The 18,735-nt window shown below is 45.8% G+C and overlaps 1 protein-coding gene across 8 annotated transcripts in view; it reads left to right on the forward strand.

Moving 5' to 3' along the window:
- Positions 1–18,735, forward strand: part of rbms3 (RNA binding motif, single stranded interacting protein) — a 296,845-nt gene that overhangs the window by 268,255 nt on the left and 9,855 nt on the right. For 7 of the 8 annotated variants that reach the window (XM_064343645.1, XM_064343656.1, XM_064343667.1 and 4 more), the window contains 4 exons: positions 84–134; positions 16,169–16,279; positions 17,749–17,838; positions 18,431–18,558. In XM_064343645.1, coding sequence (XP_064199715.1) covers positions 84–134; positions 16,169–16,279; positions 17,749–17,838; positions 18,431–18,558 — 380 coding nt within the window. Of the gene's footprint in view, positions 1–83; positions 135–16,168; positions 16,280–17,748; positions 17,839–18,430; positions 18,563–18,735 lie in introns of those variants that run through there. The other variant, XM_064343709.1, reaches the window with a different exon arrangement.

Here is an 18,735-nt window from a genome sequence, read left to right on the forward strand (position 1 = left end):
TGACTGGGTGGAAGGGGAAGTAAGACTGGGGGAGATGGTAATATGTGAGCCGAATTTTACTGATGACAGGTATTTACCTACAGGTCCAGAGTACGTCATGGATGCCTCACCAACAATACGTTATGCAACCAGCCGTGAGTATGACTGAGCTCCGCAGCCACAGCACACTCGCCACTTCCTCTCAGTCTCCCCGGGGTTCTCACACGGACAGCTGCTGAAACCGAAATGCTGACCTCAGCGCCGGGGGCTCCTCCCCCTGGGCCTGGACCGGGATGAAAGGAACACTGACGGCCCACCATGTACACCTTCAGCTCCACATTGCCCCTCTTTATCGGGTTATGATTTAATATCGCTCTGGCGGTTCTCTGCTCTAAGCTCATAAGGTGCTTCCTGACACTACAGTCTGGATACACCGAAGACAGATATAGAATTACAGAATGTTGCAGTTGAGCTGTGGTATCAGGCCTTTTATCTGTGTCTGCGTTTGTGTGTTCCTCTGTGTGCTTTGTGTGCAGAAGTGGAATTAACGGGGTGCCGTGGGTGCGGCACATGCATGTGCTATGCAACATATGCATGTGGCGCATCCACGGCACCCCGTTATATTATATGCCATATATAGGTAACTCCATTACCCATATATGGCCCCCTGAGTACCCACACATCGACACTAACTTAAGCCTAATTCATGAGAAAAGTCATTCAGTGAATGTTGACAAACAACATCGTGTATCGTTTGCATAAAACATATAATAATATATATTTTTGAATTAGAGTTGACGTTGAAATGTGTCACATCTTTAAAATGGACGTGCTTTTCCTTGGCGTAGTTCTGAGCATGACACTCTGTTTAACCCTCTGGGGCTGCCCTGCATTGTTTTCATTCGGTGGCCACCCAAAGGATGCGACAGTATGTATTTATCACCAGTGCAAACACCGCCCCTCTGTGTGTGGGTTTGTGTGCGAACGGAGTCCTGAAGGGTCACAGTTTCCAGAGTGGAACATTACGGGAGTTTGTGCAGTGGTTGTAACCATGGTGATGTGACTCAGCTTTCCCACTATATGGCTGCCCTGCTGCACTCCCACGCGTTGCCTGTATGGTCCAATCAAATGTTCCGTTAGAAACATAATGAGTCAGTTAAACCTCCCATCAGTCCTTCACTGGGACCCCAGTTCAGAGCCCGTTTGCGGCCGTATCCGGTGGCAGGGCGGAGGGTGGATGTCCGCCGTCAGATTGTAATGATAATAAATTAAGTTACACAAGAAGTCGGAGCCCTGGAGCGGTGCGGTGCTGGAGTGGGTGGCGTACAGGAAGAGGGGATGATCAGGGAAAGGAGATGCGTGCGAGGGGACGCTGGCTCACCCCTGCTGGACTCTGTGTCCAGAGCGTGCTCCGTTCTGTCTTACCCCCCCTGTCCTGGAGCTATTTCCATCAGCTCCCGAGGCACTGTGGGACTGAACATCCTTCGCCTTTCTTACCCCGGCAACGCTGCGTCAGCTGATCCCGCTGAGCGGCGGGATCAGGGCCAGTCAGCAGGCATCCATCACTGACCCCGCCCTCGGCCCTGTCTGCCAGCGCTCGCATGGCCACAGAGGAAGACGGGACCTCGTGTGAACCTCCCCGTCCTCCTGCAGGACTCCCCAGCTTCAGTTCTGGGAAGATGGATGAAGCTGTGAGGGGAAAATGCTTACGCAAAAAAAGCCATCTGTGCTCTTCCTGCAGCGCTCTGACTGCCAGAGTAACACTGAGTGTAACGCCATCTACTGCAGCCTGGAACACAGGACACCAGCAACTGCCTGCATGAACTAGAGATTATTATTATTATTATTATTATTATTATTATTATTTGTTGTGGTAGAATTAATACTAATAAAAATAATTATTATTATTGTAAAGTATAACTGCAAGCATTCATACACAGGGTTGGTGCCAAAATCAAGCTGTGGCCAGAGGGATGTACCCGTTACCACTGTGTCAAGTTTCATAGGTCTCACCAGGGCTTGACATTAACACCCGTCACCCACCAGATGGGGGTAGAATTCATTACATTACATTTATTCAGCAGACGCTTTTATCCAAAGCGACATACAAAAGCGTATATCATGGTCATTTGACAACTACTTAACACAGGTTCAGTAAGGTACAATACTCATTTCTTACAGCTATTTATAGCCAAGAACACTGTTCAGTTCACGCAGTGAACATTATTCTGACCTAGTGAATTCGGCAGTGGTGTGTAGTTTAGTGACACTCCACCAAAGGAATCTGGCTAATAGCATTTCCAAAATGGCTGCAATCAAAGATGGCAGCAACAAACAAGGTACAGATATGTGTTCCAGATGTTGAAACTTACCACTAAAGCAAGCTTTAAATGTCTAAAAGACAACAGTGATTTTTCATGAATTAAAAGAAATAATATTGTGCCCTATAGCGCCACCATGTTACTCCTGGGCAATACTTTAGGGATGGGCTCAGAGTTTTTAGCATGTTTGCGATAAGCCTCACCCATATCAATTTTTAATGGCTTATTGCTGCCATGTTTTTTGGAATATCAGTTTTCTTAATAGAACCTGCTTCCATCAAACACCGCAGTCAACAATGTGGGAGTAGATATTTTTAAGGTTTATCAGAAAATTCTAAATGGTGTGAAAGACAATAGCCTGGGAAAAATTGTTCATTAAGGCATATTTGTTGCTCAGGCCAAAACAAATCTAGCAATATGAAGTTTATGTCAGTATGTTGATCAGGCTGGGAAATAACCATCTTTAAATTTATAAAGAGTGAAACATTGTTAAATAATAATAATAATAATAACACGAGGGTTCCAGCACTTATAATAAATAAATAAATAAAGGATGTGGAGCAGGTGTATGACTGACCTGGAAATTGGACGGGTGCATGGCTCACTTGGAGATCTGGCAGGTTTCTGACTTGCCTGTAGGTGGAGCAGGCTTCTGTTTGCCTCACTCTTTCCTCCTCACGTTCATCAGGGGCTCGCTGGAAGCCCAGAGATGCTGTGAAGGAGATAGATCTGCTGGATGTAGAGCGGATCCTTGACCCGTCAGCAGACCCAAAGCCCTGTGTTCCGTGTGCAGTGGTCTCACACACACCTCTCCTAATGAATCTCCTCTCATAGCAGTTCAGCTCTAATGATGCCCATGCAGTGAGGTCAACAGCAGTGTGCCCCTTGTCTGTTCGCAGTTTTAAATGAGCCAGCTCAGCCCACACACACATTTCACATTTTCTGTTTCTGACATCAGCAATGCTCAACTCTGCCCATGTTTCAGATCTCCCTGTTTAGTGTAAGCCTTCTTTACCGTGTCTGTGATGATGCTCACTTGCGATAACTTGGATCATAATTCCTTTACGCTCCTCATGCACCGTAGACACGCTATCAGAGATATTTACTGAATCACAGCCAGTGACAGTCACTATAGGTTCTCTGTAGAGAGAGAGAGAGAGAGAGAGAGAGCAGTCCCTTTGTTACATAGATGTTGTCCAGATACCTGATGTGTTCATCATCATTGACTACCTCCACTGGGATTATTTCTTCCCTACTGGCAATGAATCTGTCTTCAACTCCTGCACAGACCACAGTGCTTCCCCTTCGATTGCCTTGAGTGGAGTATAATTGGCATATTAGAATGTTTTCTTTGACTTTTACAGGGATCCATTTGCTCATTTCAAAGATATTACTGTACTTAAGTGACTAACTTTTTTTCCAACATATTTGCAATATTTGGCCAAAAGATAGCGAATTAAACATAATTGCTACTTTCATAATTTGGCATTTGCACACCTACTGACTCCACTTCATGTTTTGATAATTAGGGCACTCCAGTTCAAGTGGTAGAATTTTGCTTAGCAGTCTCCTCGACATCTCTTAAATAAATGGGCGCATGCAGGGAATATTAATGCGTTTTTTTCCCTCTTTGAATAAATCCTGCTTCCAACAATACGCTATAGTACACCATACCCCAAATATAAGGGTGACTGTATACAACTTGACAGGTGTCCTGACGTGACAGAATCATTCTCTTTGTAAGCTGTCATGTCTTGATTTAGCTTAGCTAAGCTTAGCAACCTAAGTTAATCCAATTGATCAGTTTGTGTCTGTCTAATTCGATCTTTGTCAGTGCCATCTTAAAATGTTCAGTAACATTATGCCAATCGAATATGATATAAGATATGCTCTCTAAAATAAGCCAATTATTCAAATTGTGTTCATTTTTGAGATGCTCTGCCAAATGTGTTCTTTCTTGACGTGGAGGACACATCTGCATGGTCTGTACTCATTCAGCTGTTCTATTTGACAGGCCCTTTACGTTAAGTTTCATTACATTACATTACATTTATTTAGCAGACGCTTTTATACAAAGAAACATACGAAAGTGCATGTCATGATCATCGGACAACTACAAAACACAGGTTCAGTAAGGTAAAATACTCATTTCGTACAGCTATTTACAGCCAGGAACACAGTTCGGTTCACGCAGTGAACATTATTCTGACCTGACCTATGCCAAGCCAAACTAGGGAGAAGAACAAGCTACAATATTAGGACAAATACAAATTACAAAAAGTGCTGGAATGGGGTACATCCCCACACCCAGAAAGATCAGGTGCAGTGACAGAAGCGATGTGCATTCGAAGTAGAAATATTATTTGCATTGCTATTTTTTCACCAGTCTCCAGCAGTAGATTTGTTCTCACACCCCCCTCCTGCCCCCAGCAGGACGTCCGTCTCCACATTCCCTCCCTCATACTGAGCACTCCTGGAGCTACTGATGTGCAGTCACATCAATGCCATTCATGTGTGTTTACTTAATGCCATATCTGTACCGCTGAATTTCCCACATCTGTTGCAAACAGGTTCTGTGGTGCTGTGTGCGTGTGTGCGCATGGCCTTGTGTGTGTGTGTGTGTGTGTGTTGTTGCGTTGTGTGTGCTGGACCAGAGTCAAGTTGGCTGCCTGTTCCCTGTAAGGGCTGCCCTGTGGCTAACAGCTCCCAGCAGCCTCCTTTCCTTGTGTTTTTTCATCACGGCTACCAGATCAGCCATGCGTCTGTGCCAGAGCTGTGACAGCACTGAATGGGTCATTAGGGACGGAAGCTGGCATTGGTTTGGCACAGTTAGGGACAGACGCTGTTATTGGTTGGGCATGGTTCGGGACAGAGACTGCCATTGGTTGGACACGGTTAGAGACAGAGACTGCCATTGGTTTGGCACTGTTCGGGACCGATGCTGCCATTGATTGAACACAGTTTGTGAGGGAGGCTGCCATTTACAGAACATGCTGTAAATAAGAACAATAAAGAGGGAGAGAAGGAGATCTGAATAGAGAGCAGAAAATCTCCATGATGTTGGAGACGATGCACGTCCCAACGCCTGTCAGTCACACATGGGAACTGTTATACAACAGTCACCTCTCCCCTTAACACACAACATTCACTTCTCCCCTTAACACAAAACAGTCACCTCTCCCCTTAACACACACCAGTCACCTCTCCCCTTAACACACAACTGTTACTTCTCCCCTTAACACAAAACATTCACCTATCCCCTTAACACACCACATTCACCTCTCCCCTTAACACACAACTGTTACTTCTCCCCTTAACACACCACATTCACCTCTCCCCTTAACACACAACATTCACTTCTCCCCTTAACACAAAACAGTCACCTCTCCCCTTAACACACCACATTCACCTCTCCCCTTAACACACCACATTCACCTCTCCCCTTAACACACAACTGTTACTTCTCCCCTTAACACACCACATTCACCTCTCCCCTTAACACACAACATTCACCTCTCCCCTTAACACACAACATTCACTTCTCCCCTTAACACACAACTGTTACTTCTCCCCTTAACACAACACATTCACCTCTCCCCTTAACAAACAACATTCACCTCTCCCCTTAACACACAACATTCGCCTCCCCCCTTAACACAAAACAGTCACCTCTCCCCTTAACACACACCAGTCACCTCTCCCCTTAACACACACCAGTCACCTCTCCCCTTAACACACAACATTCACCTCTCCCCTTAACACACAACATTCACCTCTCCCCTTAACACACAACATCCACCTCTCCCCTTAACACACCACAGGTACCTCCTCCCTTAACACACCACTTCCACCTTTTCCCTTAACACACAACATTCGCCTCCCCCTGGCATTACTAGGAGGCCCAGAGGCTGAGGTCTGTGCTGATGAATAAGCTTTTGGAGTTCCTGTCGTCGAGACGTTCCCAGGTCGAAAAGGTAGTTTATTGCTGTGGGGCGGATGGAGGAAGCAGAGAGAGGCAGCCCCCCTGGAGCCTTGGAGACGGCCGTGTGCACGCATTGGCTCCCTCCGTCATCCAGGGATTATTGTGATGAAGGGAAGTTGAGCAAAACGCTTCATCTCATCCTCGCTCAATATGTTTTGGAACACTTTATTTCCCAGCCTTTGTCTTGCGTTCAAGGAGATTTTCCAATGCAGGCTGGAACTCGGACGGAAAACGCGCGCAGGTTGCCAGGTTGTTCTTCAAGTTGCAAAGGAAACGGGAGAGAAGTGGTGCAGTGTCTCATGTGCAGAGCCAGGTGCCTCAGCAGGGCCCACACAGGAGGGGAGCAGAGCCATATGCTTGTTTCCTTTGTTTGACTGGATGATGATATTCTGGAGGTGCTTTTGTCTAAATCCTTTGTTTTTTGGATTGATTACCTGGAACCCGGCTAGATTAAGCTTTGGTAAATCAACAGAAAGCACTCAGAAGTAGAAGCTGATATTTCACTATCTCCTATGAACACACTATTTCAGTGTGCCGTGAAATAATCCCATAAGAAGGATTATGTGCGGGAAAAAAACAGCAATTAAATTCTTGGAAAAGCAAACTTGATTTTCATAATCATGTAGTTTTTTAAAATTATTCTGTATTTGTCTCCTGGTGCCTGTCCATTGGTATTTCATGCCCCTGTCATAGTGGAGGTTCCTCAGTAAATACTAATGCAGTGCAGAGTGCTGGACTGACTGGCCATGAAGCGAATGTGAAACCCTGTTACTTTCTGACCCTCTTCGTTTCCCGCCAGTCTGGAGGGGTCGCCTGTCTGCCAGGTCAGACGAGCCGCCCTGCGTCCCGCACGCTCATCAGTGGAGAATTCTTGTGCTCCGAAAAAGAGTTTGAATCTTTGCCTGTTTTCAGGTCCTTTCAGCTGCAAGCATTCTACATGCTCAAATGTGTACATAGGCTATAATGTTCTTACAACCCATACCAGGCCGGTCAAATCTCTTTCTTTAAAAGAAAATTTAGAACATGGTAAATATGTGAAATTTGACAGGCACTTTGTTTTAGCACAGAACAGAAAAAAAGATTATGTATTATGCACCATTGTTTGTTCATTCTGTTTATCTGCTTGGCAGACCCATGTTTATCCAGTGCTTACATGAGTACCTGTTATCCATATTAGTAATAGCTGGGTACTAAGTGAAGTTGAGTATCTTTAGGTACAATGACAGTGCTCTGTTTCAAGCTGTGCTCCTTAAACACTGCACAGTGCTTACTCCCACCTGTTTGGTAGGCGAGGTATCCGACAGAGCTGAGACAGACCCCCCACAGGGCCTGAGAAATTTCCCCAAAAAATGTATTTTACAGCTCTGTTGACAAGTATCAAGCACTATATTTTACAAGCTGTGTCAATTCAAATATGTTAGGCCCAGAGAAAACCTGTTTAAAAACCATATGAAAAATGCAATCCTTCCATACAGGAAGTAACCCCACCCCCTTCTCTCCATTTCAACAAAAAACATCTGGAGGTTGTAAAAAAAGGTGTAAAGAGGCTCTGAAAATTTACAGAGATTGTACAGAGGTTCAGGACTGTGTGTTATACGCTGTTTTTCTGTTGGGTGTTGATAAGACGATCAATCAACAGCAAGGCTTTGCGGTTTCCATGTAACTGACAAAACCTCATCGCATGCTCACATGTAAACGGTATGACCTTGCTGCTGATTGGCTGTCTTATCAACACCCAATAAACAGTGGTGGCATTTTGAACCCGGAAGCATTTCACGTGGCCTCTGAAGTTTTGGTTGGATTTATTACCACATCTGGTATAATTAGAGGAAAGAAGGGCAAAAAGAAAGGCAGTACACCACATGGTGGCGACTGCTATGGCGTGTGATAATTTCCGCTGCAGTATATCACCCAGCCCTAGTTGTGGTGCTGGGCACCGTAGAAGGCTCTCCTCCACAGCACTGTACTCTAGGCACGGATCAGGAGAAAGTCCCCGGCTCTGTGCTTTTGCCTTGGCTGCACACCAGGGAAAGGACTTTAAAAAAGCCATGCATTGGATCTGATTTGCTTCCAGGTTTTGGGGCAGAGCCGCGGTCCTCGTGCTGGAGGCCTCTTCCGCTCAGGCTGCCAGCCGTTTTGGGCCAGTGTGCTACAGCCGGGGGGGGGAGGATCAGTGCTGCTGCCCAGCGCTGGCACACGCAGGGGTGTTTCTGTTTGTTTGGGTTTGCCTTTGGCCACACATTCAGAATGCAATCATGGCTTGATGACTCGGCGTAAACTGCGTAATACTTGCGTTGGGCCACCAGTTTGCCTCCCCTTTTTTCCCTGCATAGTACTTCACCAGCTAAAGGTCGCGATAGCCTCTTTGTCAAGACCCTTCTCAGACAATTATCCCATTTGCACCACCTCAGTAATCTAAGTTGATGAAGTAATTGCCACTAATTAGGCACAGACGATGATGGACAGCGATGTTCACAAGCAACACTCGCGTGTTAGATATGGTTTGATTACTTACTACCGTGGACATGCTACAGTATTTTTAGTTGTTGTACACGGGCATATTAGGTTTTATTAGAAGTAACGGGAAATGCCTAAATTGAAAATGCGAGCAGTTAAATAACATTTAACTTGCACAAAAAAGTTTTTTTTTTTTTTTAAATTGATGATTCAACTAATGAACTAATCATGGTGTCTTAGTGTTGGACTAAAACAAAAACCTGCATTAACCTGCATTCAGTGACCTAAATTAACCGTGTAATCAGCTGCTTTAACTGATCAATTGCTGCGCTACTCAAGTGCTGAGTAACAATGATCACCAGCAGTCCCTGCGGCTCTCCAGGACCAGGAGTGAGGTCACTGCCTCAAAGACATGCTTCTATCCATGTTCACGCACCTGACTCTCCCCATATTAGACCAACTAATTGTTTTTTATAAATGCCTCACTTAGAAACTCAGTTGTATGATTAGTCACTTGACTTGTTGGAGTGCCTATGGGGACGCCCTGGTGGATAACCATTCAAGTACAAGTTTAAAGGCCTGCAGGTCACATGGTGGAGACAAACTGGCGGTCCTATCTATGTGTAACACATAAGAACGACATGACAGTGATATAACAGTCTCATAGATTATTCACCATGTGCTATGACAGACCATAGTAGTGTATAGCATAAGTAATAACTGTTCATCTTCAAATTATTTAAATCACGCACACCTTGTTGTGGTCATGCATCAAATTACAATAACTGTTATGGTGATTTATACTTGCATTACATTGCTCCTGTAATTATTTGAAATTTTTTAACAGAATCACAATGCAATCACAATATGCAATATTCACAGAACATTATGTTAAGCATGAATTAACACATTATGAATACTTTATATGGCTGCTATGTGGTTATTATGTTGCACTTATGAATATGTAATGTACACATTCTGAATATAAGGTTCTCCCTGTGAGATTTTAAAATGAGTCCTGGTTTTGAGCACAAAGAACAAGAGGCAGTCTTTAGAATGGGTGTAATACATCCTGATCTTTCCTAGGCCCTGCTCAGGAGTTTGGTAGAACAGGGGTTGGTGTCTTTGAGATACATGTGTACAGCTGCAGGAGTAGAGAAGTTTGGGGGGGGGGGGAGTGCAGCTCCATTATCCATTGTGCCAGAGCAGCCTTCCAGCAGCGAAAATAACCCCTCTGTGTACCAAACCTCTCCATCATTCTCAGTGGTAGCGCTGCAGGCGGTGACTCCACAGAGGTGACGGCAGGACATGTCTGCGCTGTGACATCACTCCTCCCAGGTGTTACTGCCACACGCCCACTTACACTCACCAGGGAACCGGGAGTCTCAGAAATGCCTCATGTCTCTCGCAGAATTTACTTGTCGTGATTTTCCCAGGGCATGTCGAGCCCTAAATTTGCCTCAGTTCTCTCGGTTGTTGTATCAGGTATGTCTTAGATGTTTCTCTGATATGTTCCAGGCATGTTCTAGTCATACCTGTGGTGTTTCTTATGGTGATAATGTGGCGTTTCTTACCTCACCTGTGTCTTTGTTGTGTCTCAGACACAGGACCATTGAGAGGACAGCGATAGTCATAAGCATGTTTACAGAGTTGCCTCTGCTTCTGTTCAGCTGTGTGGTAGCTGTCCGTTGTCAGAAGTTGAATAAAGCATGGTAGTGACCAACCATGGGCCCATCCCACACTGGGGAGCATCCTTCCTCTTCCCCGGCCTGTGTCTCATTAAACACAAGCAGCAGGCTGGAGCAGGTGCTCATTGGCCCTGAGTGAAGCAGGGTGTGGCTCTGTGGTCCTGACGGCAGTCCCAGGAGTGAATGGCACTCAATAGCCAGTCAGGGCACACTGAAGCTGTGGCTGCTGGCCTGGGTAGTGTGGGGGGAGGACGGCCATGCAGGGACATGATGTCCAATGCGGGGGCTCAGTGGTGCGTCTGCCTGTGGGGCTGACTGGCTGTTGTCTGGCGTTTTATGACCCGTCGGATCGGCTCTCTGTCCCGTCCCCAACACCACTGTGCCGTCCTTCACTGCTGCTTCGTTCTCAGGTTATGTGTTTACTTATTTATTTCAGTCTTTTTTGTGCTAAACCACATGTTCATTCTCTGATTGGGGACGTTCTCGGAAAATAAATGAAAATGTCAATATCGCCACCCTCCCACCACCTGAAATTGATCAAATGTTGCCATGTTGTCTCTTCGAAATCAATTGCTCTAATTTTGGTTGTCTGGCGGCAGGAGAGAGAGGGGAAAGTATTCTACGCTGCTGCATGCTCTGAGCTCCGAAAGGTGCATGAATGCATGCATAGGTGTGGAGTGACAATCACTCACAGTGAAGAATATTGCTGGTGGAATGAGAGTAATTTTTTTCTTCATCCCTTAGAGGAAACGCTTTGAGAACGATGCGTGCGCATTTTCCATGGACTGACCTGATAGATCTTCAAAGGCGCTTATTTAACACCATTTTGAAAAATATTGTATGCCTGCTTTGTAAAAAAAAAAAAAATTACTGGCCATTGGCAATACTGGAATTTTACCATATAAATAACGGTAACAAGCATATGGCAGCAGGCTGTATATGTAACAAATGTTAAATGTATTATGGTGTTCCACCATAAGTAATACAATCATTTACATTTCAGCTGTTTACAATTTCGTACCTTCATTATTTTACAGACTTTTACTGTAAAATTCACAGATCATTTTTTACAGTGTGAGATTGAACAATACTCACAAAAGCAATTAATGTTTCAACAGTTCTGTGGTAAAGTAATTACAAGAAAGCCGCTTGAACTATTACAGATGCAGAATGAGAAATGAAACCTTTTATTATGTCTTTAGTAAAAATCCATTGTGAAGACAAAGAAGAAAATGTTGGAATATAATTAAGGAAATACACTGAAGCGGATTCCATGAGCATTGCAAGTTGTAAATTGGTGAAAAGTGTGAATCACGTTTTTTATTGCTGGAGTAAATGGCTGTGTGTAAGTAAACATAAGAGGGTGTTCCTTGGCAATGTCTGGCAGAACGTTTAAGACAAATGGCTAATATCCTGCATTGAGAGTGCTTTGTTTTCTCAAGAACCTGACTGGAAGAAATGTGGCCAGCTTCCTGGCTGCTTGACGCAGGTTGCAGCGACTCCAGACAGTCTTCCTTTGCTTGAGTCCGACGCTCTTTTTAAGATGAAACCCAGAGATTCAGACAGTCAGTATGTTTTTCCAGCATAGTGCCCAAGTATATTGTTTTTCCCATTTCAAAAATGTGCATCAAATATTGTGGACATGTCCCAGTGAGCAAAAGACAGGGTCTAGAGGTCTAAAGGGGTTGAAGTGTATGCTGAGAAACGGTTTGACATAAACTGACTCGGTTAACCCAAATATAGCTCAGGTTTTACCTGGATACATCCTAGTCAGCTAGAATGCCTTCACCTTTCTACCATATGTAGCCAGGTTTTCACCTCAAACACCTAGATGCTGTTTCACCAACTTTTCTCCACAAAAATGTTCACTGGGGTAGCTCAATGATTCCATCAAACTCCAAACGTGCAAATTTGGCCACAGCACACAGTCCATGCTCCATTTTTTCCTTCGCCATGCTGGAGTACCGCGTGAGGTTAATGTGTGAATAGCAGGTTCCCACTGAAGGCTATGTACGTAAGGCTCACTTAGCTTTCATTAACCATCAAACTGGCATCATCTCTTAAAACACACATTTTGACATTTATTTTATGTTGCTAAATCGCTTTGACATCTGCCTAATGAGGTTTTTTTTGGGTGCTGTGATGCTGAAGGTTATTCATTTATTTTTTTGCTATAGCTGTCATAATGGCTTTGTTTCCATGGCCTGGCATAACGCCGACTTTGGTCGTTCTGAAACTGACAGTGTATGAAAGGAAGAATGAACAAGAGGTTGTGTGTTCCTTACACAATCTGTCAGTCCATTAGATTATTCCGGGCTCTGCGCATGCCCTGGGAGAATATTAAAGCCCCATTTCTTTATTGCTTTGCGGGATTTATAGGGTTTGTTTGTGCTGGGAAGGCACTTAGAAAGGCTGCTTACTAGGCTTTGTGGGTTCAGTGCGCTCCATTTAATTGCTAGAGATCCTGACCCCCCCCTCACCCTTTGTCACTCTCTTGTTGCATTCTTGTGTGCGCACACACACACACACGCGCAGTGTAGCCTCTGTGTCTCTTTCCTTTCTCTTGTTGTTAATTTAATCAGTGTTTCAGTGCATGTTGTTTGCATAAGCGCTTACATAAGCCCACTCCCCTCCCCACAAGCCTCCGTGAAAGGGAGGCCACATACTGTCTTCCTCTCTGTTCTGTCAATGGGAGTACATTGTACTAAATCATCCTGCTCGGACATGTGCGTATCTGCATACGTGAATTTCACTTTTTAAAAAGCATGCGCACACATTAAATGAGAGAGTGATTTAGCCTTTTTTTCATTTCCGATCGCTAAAGCTTTGCTGGGAGCCGACTGCAGCTCCAGGCTTCCCATCTGAGATGCGACTGGATGGCATGAGCGCGGTGTTGGGAAATGGCCGGAAACAGTGTGAGAAACGGGGAGGAAGGGTGCGGGAGAGAACCGCTGTGCCGTCTGAAGTCCTTTCCTGATGCGCGGAGAAGAGACACAATCTCTCTGACAGCAAATGTCAGCTCAGTTTACTTCTCAAACAACCCCCGCTAAATTACCGGCAGGGCGGTTTAAGTTTCAGCGCTGAAACCTAGCGCTCAAAACACCGCCGTTTGGAACACATCAGGCCTCCTGTCACATCACACTGACACACTGGCAAATAGCTTATGGTAATATTTAAGTATCGCGGATGAGCTCGCTATCGTAATCCCGCTTCCTAGATGCTTGTTTTCAGAGGGACGGCGCGTGTTTGGCCTTCTCCTTTCCTGTCGAGATCTGGGGAAAAGCGTACAGACAAAATGCAGAACTCACATTAAATAAGAGAGCCCTGAATTTAAAATCCGTACTATCGGATTCCAGTTTTTCTTCAAGTTGAATCGCACAAGAACTTTAATAAGATTGATGTTTTCAAGGCATTTGTAGAAACTTTACCCTGAATTGTATATGCAGTACACAGTTCTTCGAAAAATGAATTTTGAAAAGCATCTCATTCCCTGTCGTTTTCAGCTGGTAAGACTGGAAGCCAGAAAATGCAGAATGATATCTGGCATATGAGTCCAGTCAATGTACTGCTTTTCAAGCATCAGTCAGAAATAAGTAGATGTATCTGACATGTACTGTACAGAGTAATAGTAATAGGGTTTCTCAGTAATTCTGGTGAATCACACAAACTTGCTTTAGGTCCATAATCATTAAAAGGACAAACGATGTCTCCTCTTTCTGATTCGCCTGTTGCATTAAGGGTACACCAGTGTGTCCACACATCACTCCCCTCACTCACTGCATTTCTGACACAATGGCTCATCCTGCTGGTTGCACTGCACATAGCAGCCTGTATTTAACTGACTTAAGTCAGTAGGGAAGCAAGATATCAGACATGGGTAACCTTGTGCGATTGATCGCCCTCTGCTGGACACGAGCAGGAAGCAGCCGTGCTGGTTTGTTGGGCCAGTGATCTGTCTTCCTCTGATAGGGATCTGAGGCACAGCAGATAGCCCCTCCTGTCCCTGAGTCCCCCCAGCATTAATCAATGATCCTGGGCCTGCTGGCTTAAAGAGCACAGGCCACTGGCACTTACACACACGCACATGCACGTTCACGCAGGCACTCAAACATACGCACACACAAACATACACACACATGCGCACACGCTCACACACACATGCACACCCGCACACACACACACGTACACACTCACACATGTGCGCACACACACATGCACACTCACACATACACACACACACACACACAGCTATCATGACTGAGTGCCTCATTACCTGCTCATCCTGCCCCATGCTTGACGTGGAGACCATTGCTTTGTGAATTTGTGTGCAGACTTGTGACCCAATTCCATTGTGCATCACACACACTCTGATATGCAGAGCTGTCTGAAGTTAACTTTTGCAAATTACAGCCTCTATCTGGGAGCCCACCAATCCCTCATCCCTCTGTGTAAACTACACAGGGCTCTGAATGAAGCACAGTCTAAAATAAACACGCACACCGTCACATACCGGGCTCAGCTAAGTGAGCAATGCATCACTTCCCGACGGGTATGCATAACAAGCGTTTGGAATACATTAAATCATTCCTCGTAATATAAGAAGCCTAGCTGATGGATGTAATGCAGGAGTTTTGAAGCGGTGATCAATCCTAAGGTTTCCAGCGCAAACCATCCCCCCCCCCCCCCCGCCACAGAGTTAATTAGACAGAGTGAACTGTGTCCAAAGGAGGCCTTTCATCCCACTAACAGCTGGTGTTCCACCTTTGAAGCAGAACGTGTGGAAGGGGCCTGACAGCTGCTTCTGCACCCGCTTCACCACAGACCTGTTCCCTCTCTCCCTACACTGCACACACATACACACACACACATACGCACATGCACATACACACACACACACATACACACACACTCACACACACACACACACTCCTATACACACATACACAACTCTCTCACAGGTAGATATTCCTTCACACGCACCCACGTTTACTTCTGTACATACTCAAACACAGTCTCATACAAGCGTACACACACCAGACGCACTCTCGCACTTAACATATAAATGGATACACACACATTTTGCACATACAGTGTGTAAGGCCATGGATGCACACACACACATAGTTGGATGTTTATGGCACAGTTAAGCAGGTCAGGTGCTGAACTTCCTTTTCCCCATTGGTTACATTAGTATGCATGCAGCCTGAGTCTGCAGGAACTGTGCTGTCTGCACTATGCGCAGGGCTGTACTCAAACACACACAAACCTGGTACAAACACACCCCTCAGCCCCCCTCCACCATGCAATTAGGGTGAATACCTGTACACCTTGTAATACATGACTCACATGAAAATGAGTGCCCACCACAGACTCTGTGTTGTGGCGCACAGCTTGTGAACGGACTTAACTTTCAAGACATTTATCGAGTTTTGAAAAATTTGTTACTTTGGTGTTTGTGTCTGAAGTGGTGCACACAGGAAACAGGTGATGGAAACACATCGGCCTTGGCCCACAGCTGGCTCGCTATGAGCACGTGCAATGTGAGCTGAATTGCAGAGTCACAGACACACATGCCAAAGTGCATTATGGGAGGTCAGGCTTACCATTTCTTTGCACATTGTATTGGCCGCTTATTTTCCGGGGCATTCTGAAAGTCAAGCCCTGAATATGCTATCGTGGCCTCTGGTTTGTAGGCTGCGCCTCTCTGGAGCATGATGGGAGTTGTGTCCTCCTCCCCACAGGGTGCTGTGATCACGCCAGCCATGGACCACACCATGTCCATGCAGCCCGCCAGCATGATGGGGCCCCTCACCCAGCAGATGAACCACATGTCATTGGGTACTACAGGAACTGTGAGTATCCCGCTCCTCTATAGCTCTGGATGTTAACCCGTAATAGACTTAAAATGACTTTTAACCCATAATAACACTTCTTGTATATTACTGCAGTGGAAACTTACATTTCGAGACCTGAGAATCACAGGTCTGCCATTTCTACAGTTCTGAGGTATTGAGCTTTAATGTTCTGATCAGTTCATTGATTTCATAAGAATGATTTCATGATTTGATGAGAGCTTTTTCAGCACTACACATAAAAATGTGAAGAATGATAAATACAGCATTTATTTGTATATAACACATTTTCAACAAAAACTTTGAATTTAAAAACTCAGAACCTTGTAATTCTCATGTGACGATTTATTTTTTTGTTTGTTTTGTTTGCCCTGGACTGGCAGAATGGTATCTGTGAAGTGCCTTTGCACCTCAAAGCCACACTAAGCATGTGCGCAACACACCTGCAGGCAGCCTAACTGCTCGTCCCCTAACTGCTCTCCCCGGTAACCCCTGAGCTGATCTCCCACGGCTGGTTCTAACCACTGGCCCAGATTAGCCTTGGCTGTTCTTCTTCTGAATGGTCTGGCTGTGGTCATTTTCCATTCTTTTGGAAAGAAAAAAAAAACAGAACTGAGTGTTCCTCTCCCCCCAAACAGTCCCACCCACAGAATTCCCAGAACACTCTGTTTACCAATACATTTGTTAAAAAAGGAAAATAGAAAATGAAATCTCCCTGGCGCATAAGCTCAGCGTGTGCCACACCCTGACATTCATTCCTGTCACTTTCAGAATGTGAACTAATGTTCGCATTAGGAATGCTGCTGTTATTCACTTCTTGGCCCATATGAGGTTCTGGGCTCGGCAGATGGTCTCTTAAGCCCGCTGGAGGTGTGCCATATGTTACTGAGAAAGTGATGCTTTCTTAAACTTGAGATGTCTTCTAAAAATCAAACGCACAACCTTATTTAAAAATTGTTCTGACATTTTCAAACTGACACTGACGATGCATTATGGTGAAACTGCACTCTGTCCTTCTCCCCGCATTACCCTGGTGTCTCCAGCGATGTTCCTGTGGAACACAGTCATTACCAGAAGAAGATCTTCACTTTAAGTGCAGCTGCATTGACAGTCTAACATGAAGTATCCTGTTCCATGTGCCAGGGTTTAATGTATGCTAGGAATCTGGACCCGCAGTGGAGATGTCTCGCATACCCTATAGGGCTTTGGAGGCAGCGGGATGTCTTCTGTGCTCTCCTGTCTCGCCTCTACAGGAGGTCATAGAAGAATTGTGTGTGTGTGTGTGTGTGTGTGTGTGTGTGTGTGTGTGTGGTGCGTGTCTGTGCTTGTGTGCGTGTTACTTTATGAATATGCTGTCTAACTATAGGCTATTGTATTAGTGGGAGTGACTATAACTCTCACTGACTCGGGGCTGTTGCATTAGTGGTTACAGGAGCTCTCTGTAACCGTGGTTACTTTGTGTTTTACAGTACATGACTGCTGCAGCTGCAGCTGCGCCTATGCAAGGGACGTACATTCCCCAGTACACTCCTGTGCCTCCGTCTGCTGTCCCCGTGGAAGTAAGTCTGACCCCCGACCTCTGACCTCCGAGCTTTGGGTTCTGGGAAGACACGTAATTCAGCTGCACTGTACAGCTGCCAAGTGGCTTATCCAATTCTGGACCCAAGTGTTTTGACACGCCCCGCCCTGTATCAAATGCTGACCGTGGGAGTGGCGACTGCGGCCAACAGCCCTGCTGGGTGGTGCCTGATTGGCTGCAGCGTTGCCCAGGGAGGGAGGTGTTTAGTGATGGGGCGGTCTTTGTGTCATTGTTCCCGTGTGACTCAGCTGCACATGGAGCGTACTCCTGAGACACAGTGAGGAACCGCAGCCGCCGACAGCGTCGGCTTCAGGGGGGAGAGCCTGCTTTTCTGCACTCTCCCAAATTGAATCTAAGAAGTTTCAGTGATGAATGGGACTACAAATACAGCTAGGCATTCCAAATTGGAGGAAAAGAGAAAATTGGGATAAGAATTGTTTAAAAAGAATTGAGCTGTACGCTGGGCTGCCGTAGGCACGTTTAGACCCTAACCCTGCTCCTCCTCCCCCCCCCCCCCCCACGTTCATCCACGGCACTTCCTCCTCTGCTTCCCCCCTCTCTTCCTGGCGCAGGGAGTGGTCACTGAAGCCACGCCCCAGACGGTTGCCCCCTCCTCCCAGGATGCCAGCGGGCAGCAGCAGCCTTTGCAGGTGGAGAGCGGCGGCGACCACGCGCCGGCCTACTCGTACCAACAGTCAAAGTGAGCCCCCCCCCCCCCATCGCCCGGCACGTGCCGGCCAGCCTGCTCAGTGTCTGTAAGAGTGCGTGTGAGATGGTGCATATGCTCTGCAATGAGAGTGAAAGAGAGATTGTGTGTGTCCACTAATGTTAGAGTGAAAGTGAGATTGTGTGTGTCCACTAATGTGAGTGTGAGATT

The sequence above is a fragment of the Anguilla rostrata genome, chromosome 1, assembly GCF_018555375.3.
Source record: "Anguilla rostrata isolate EN2019 chromosome 1, ASM1855537v3, whole genome shotgun sequence".
Lineage (NCBI taxonomy): Eukaryota > Metazoa > Chordata > Actinopteri > Anguilliformes > Anguillidae > Anguilla > Anguilla rostrata.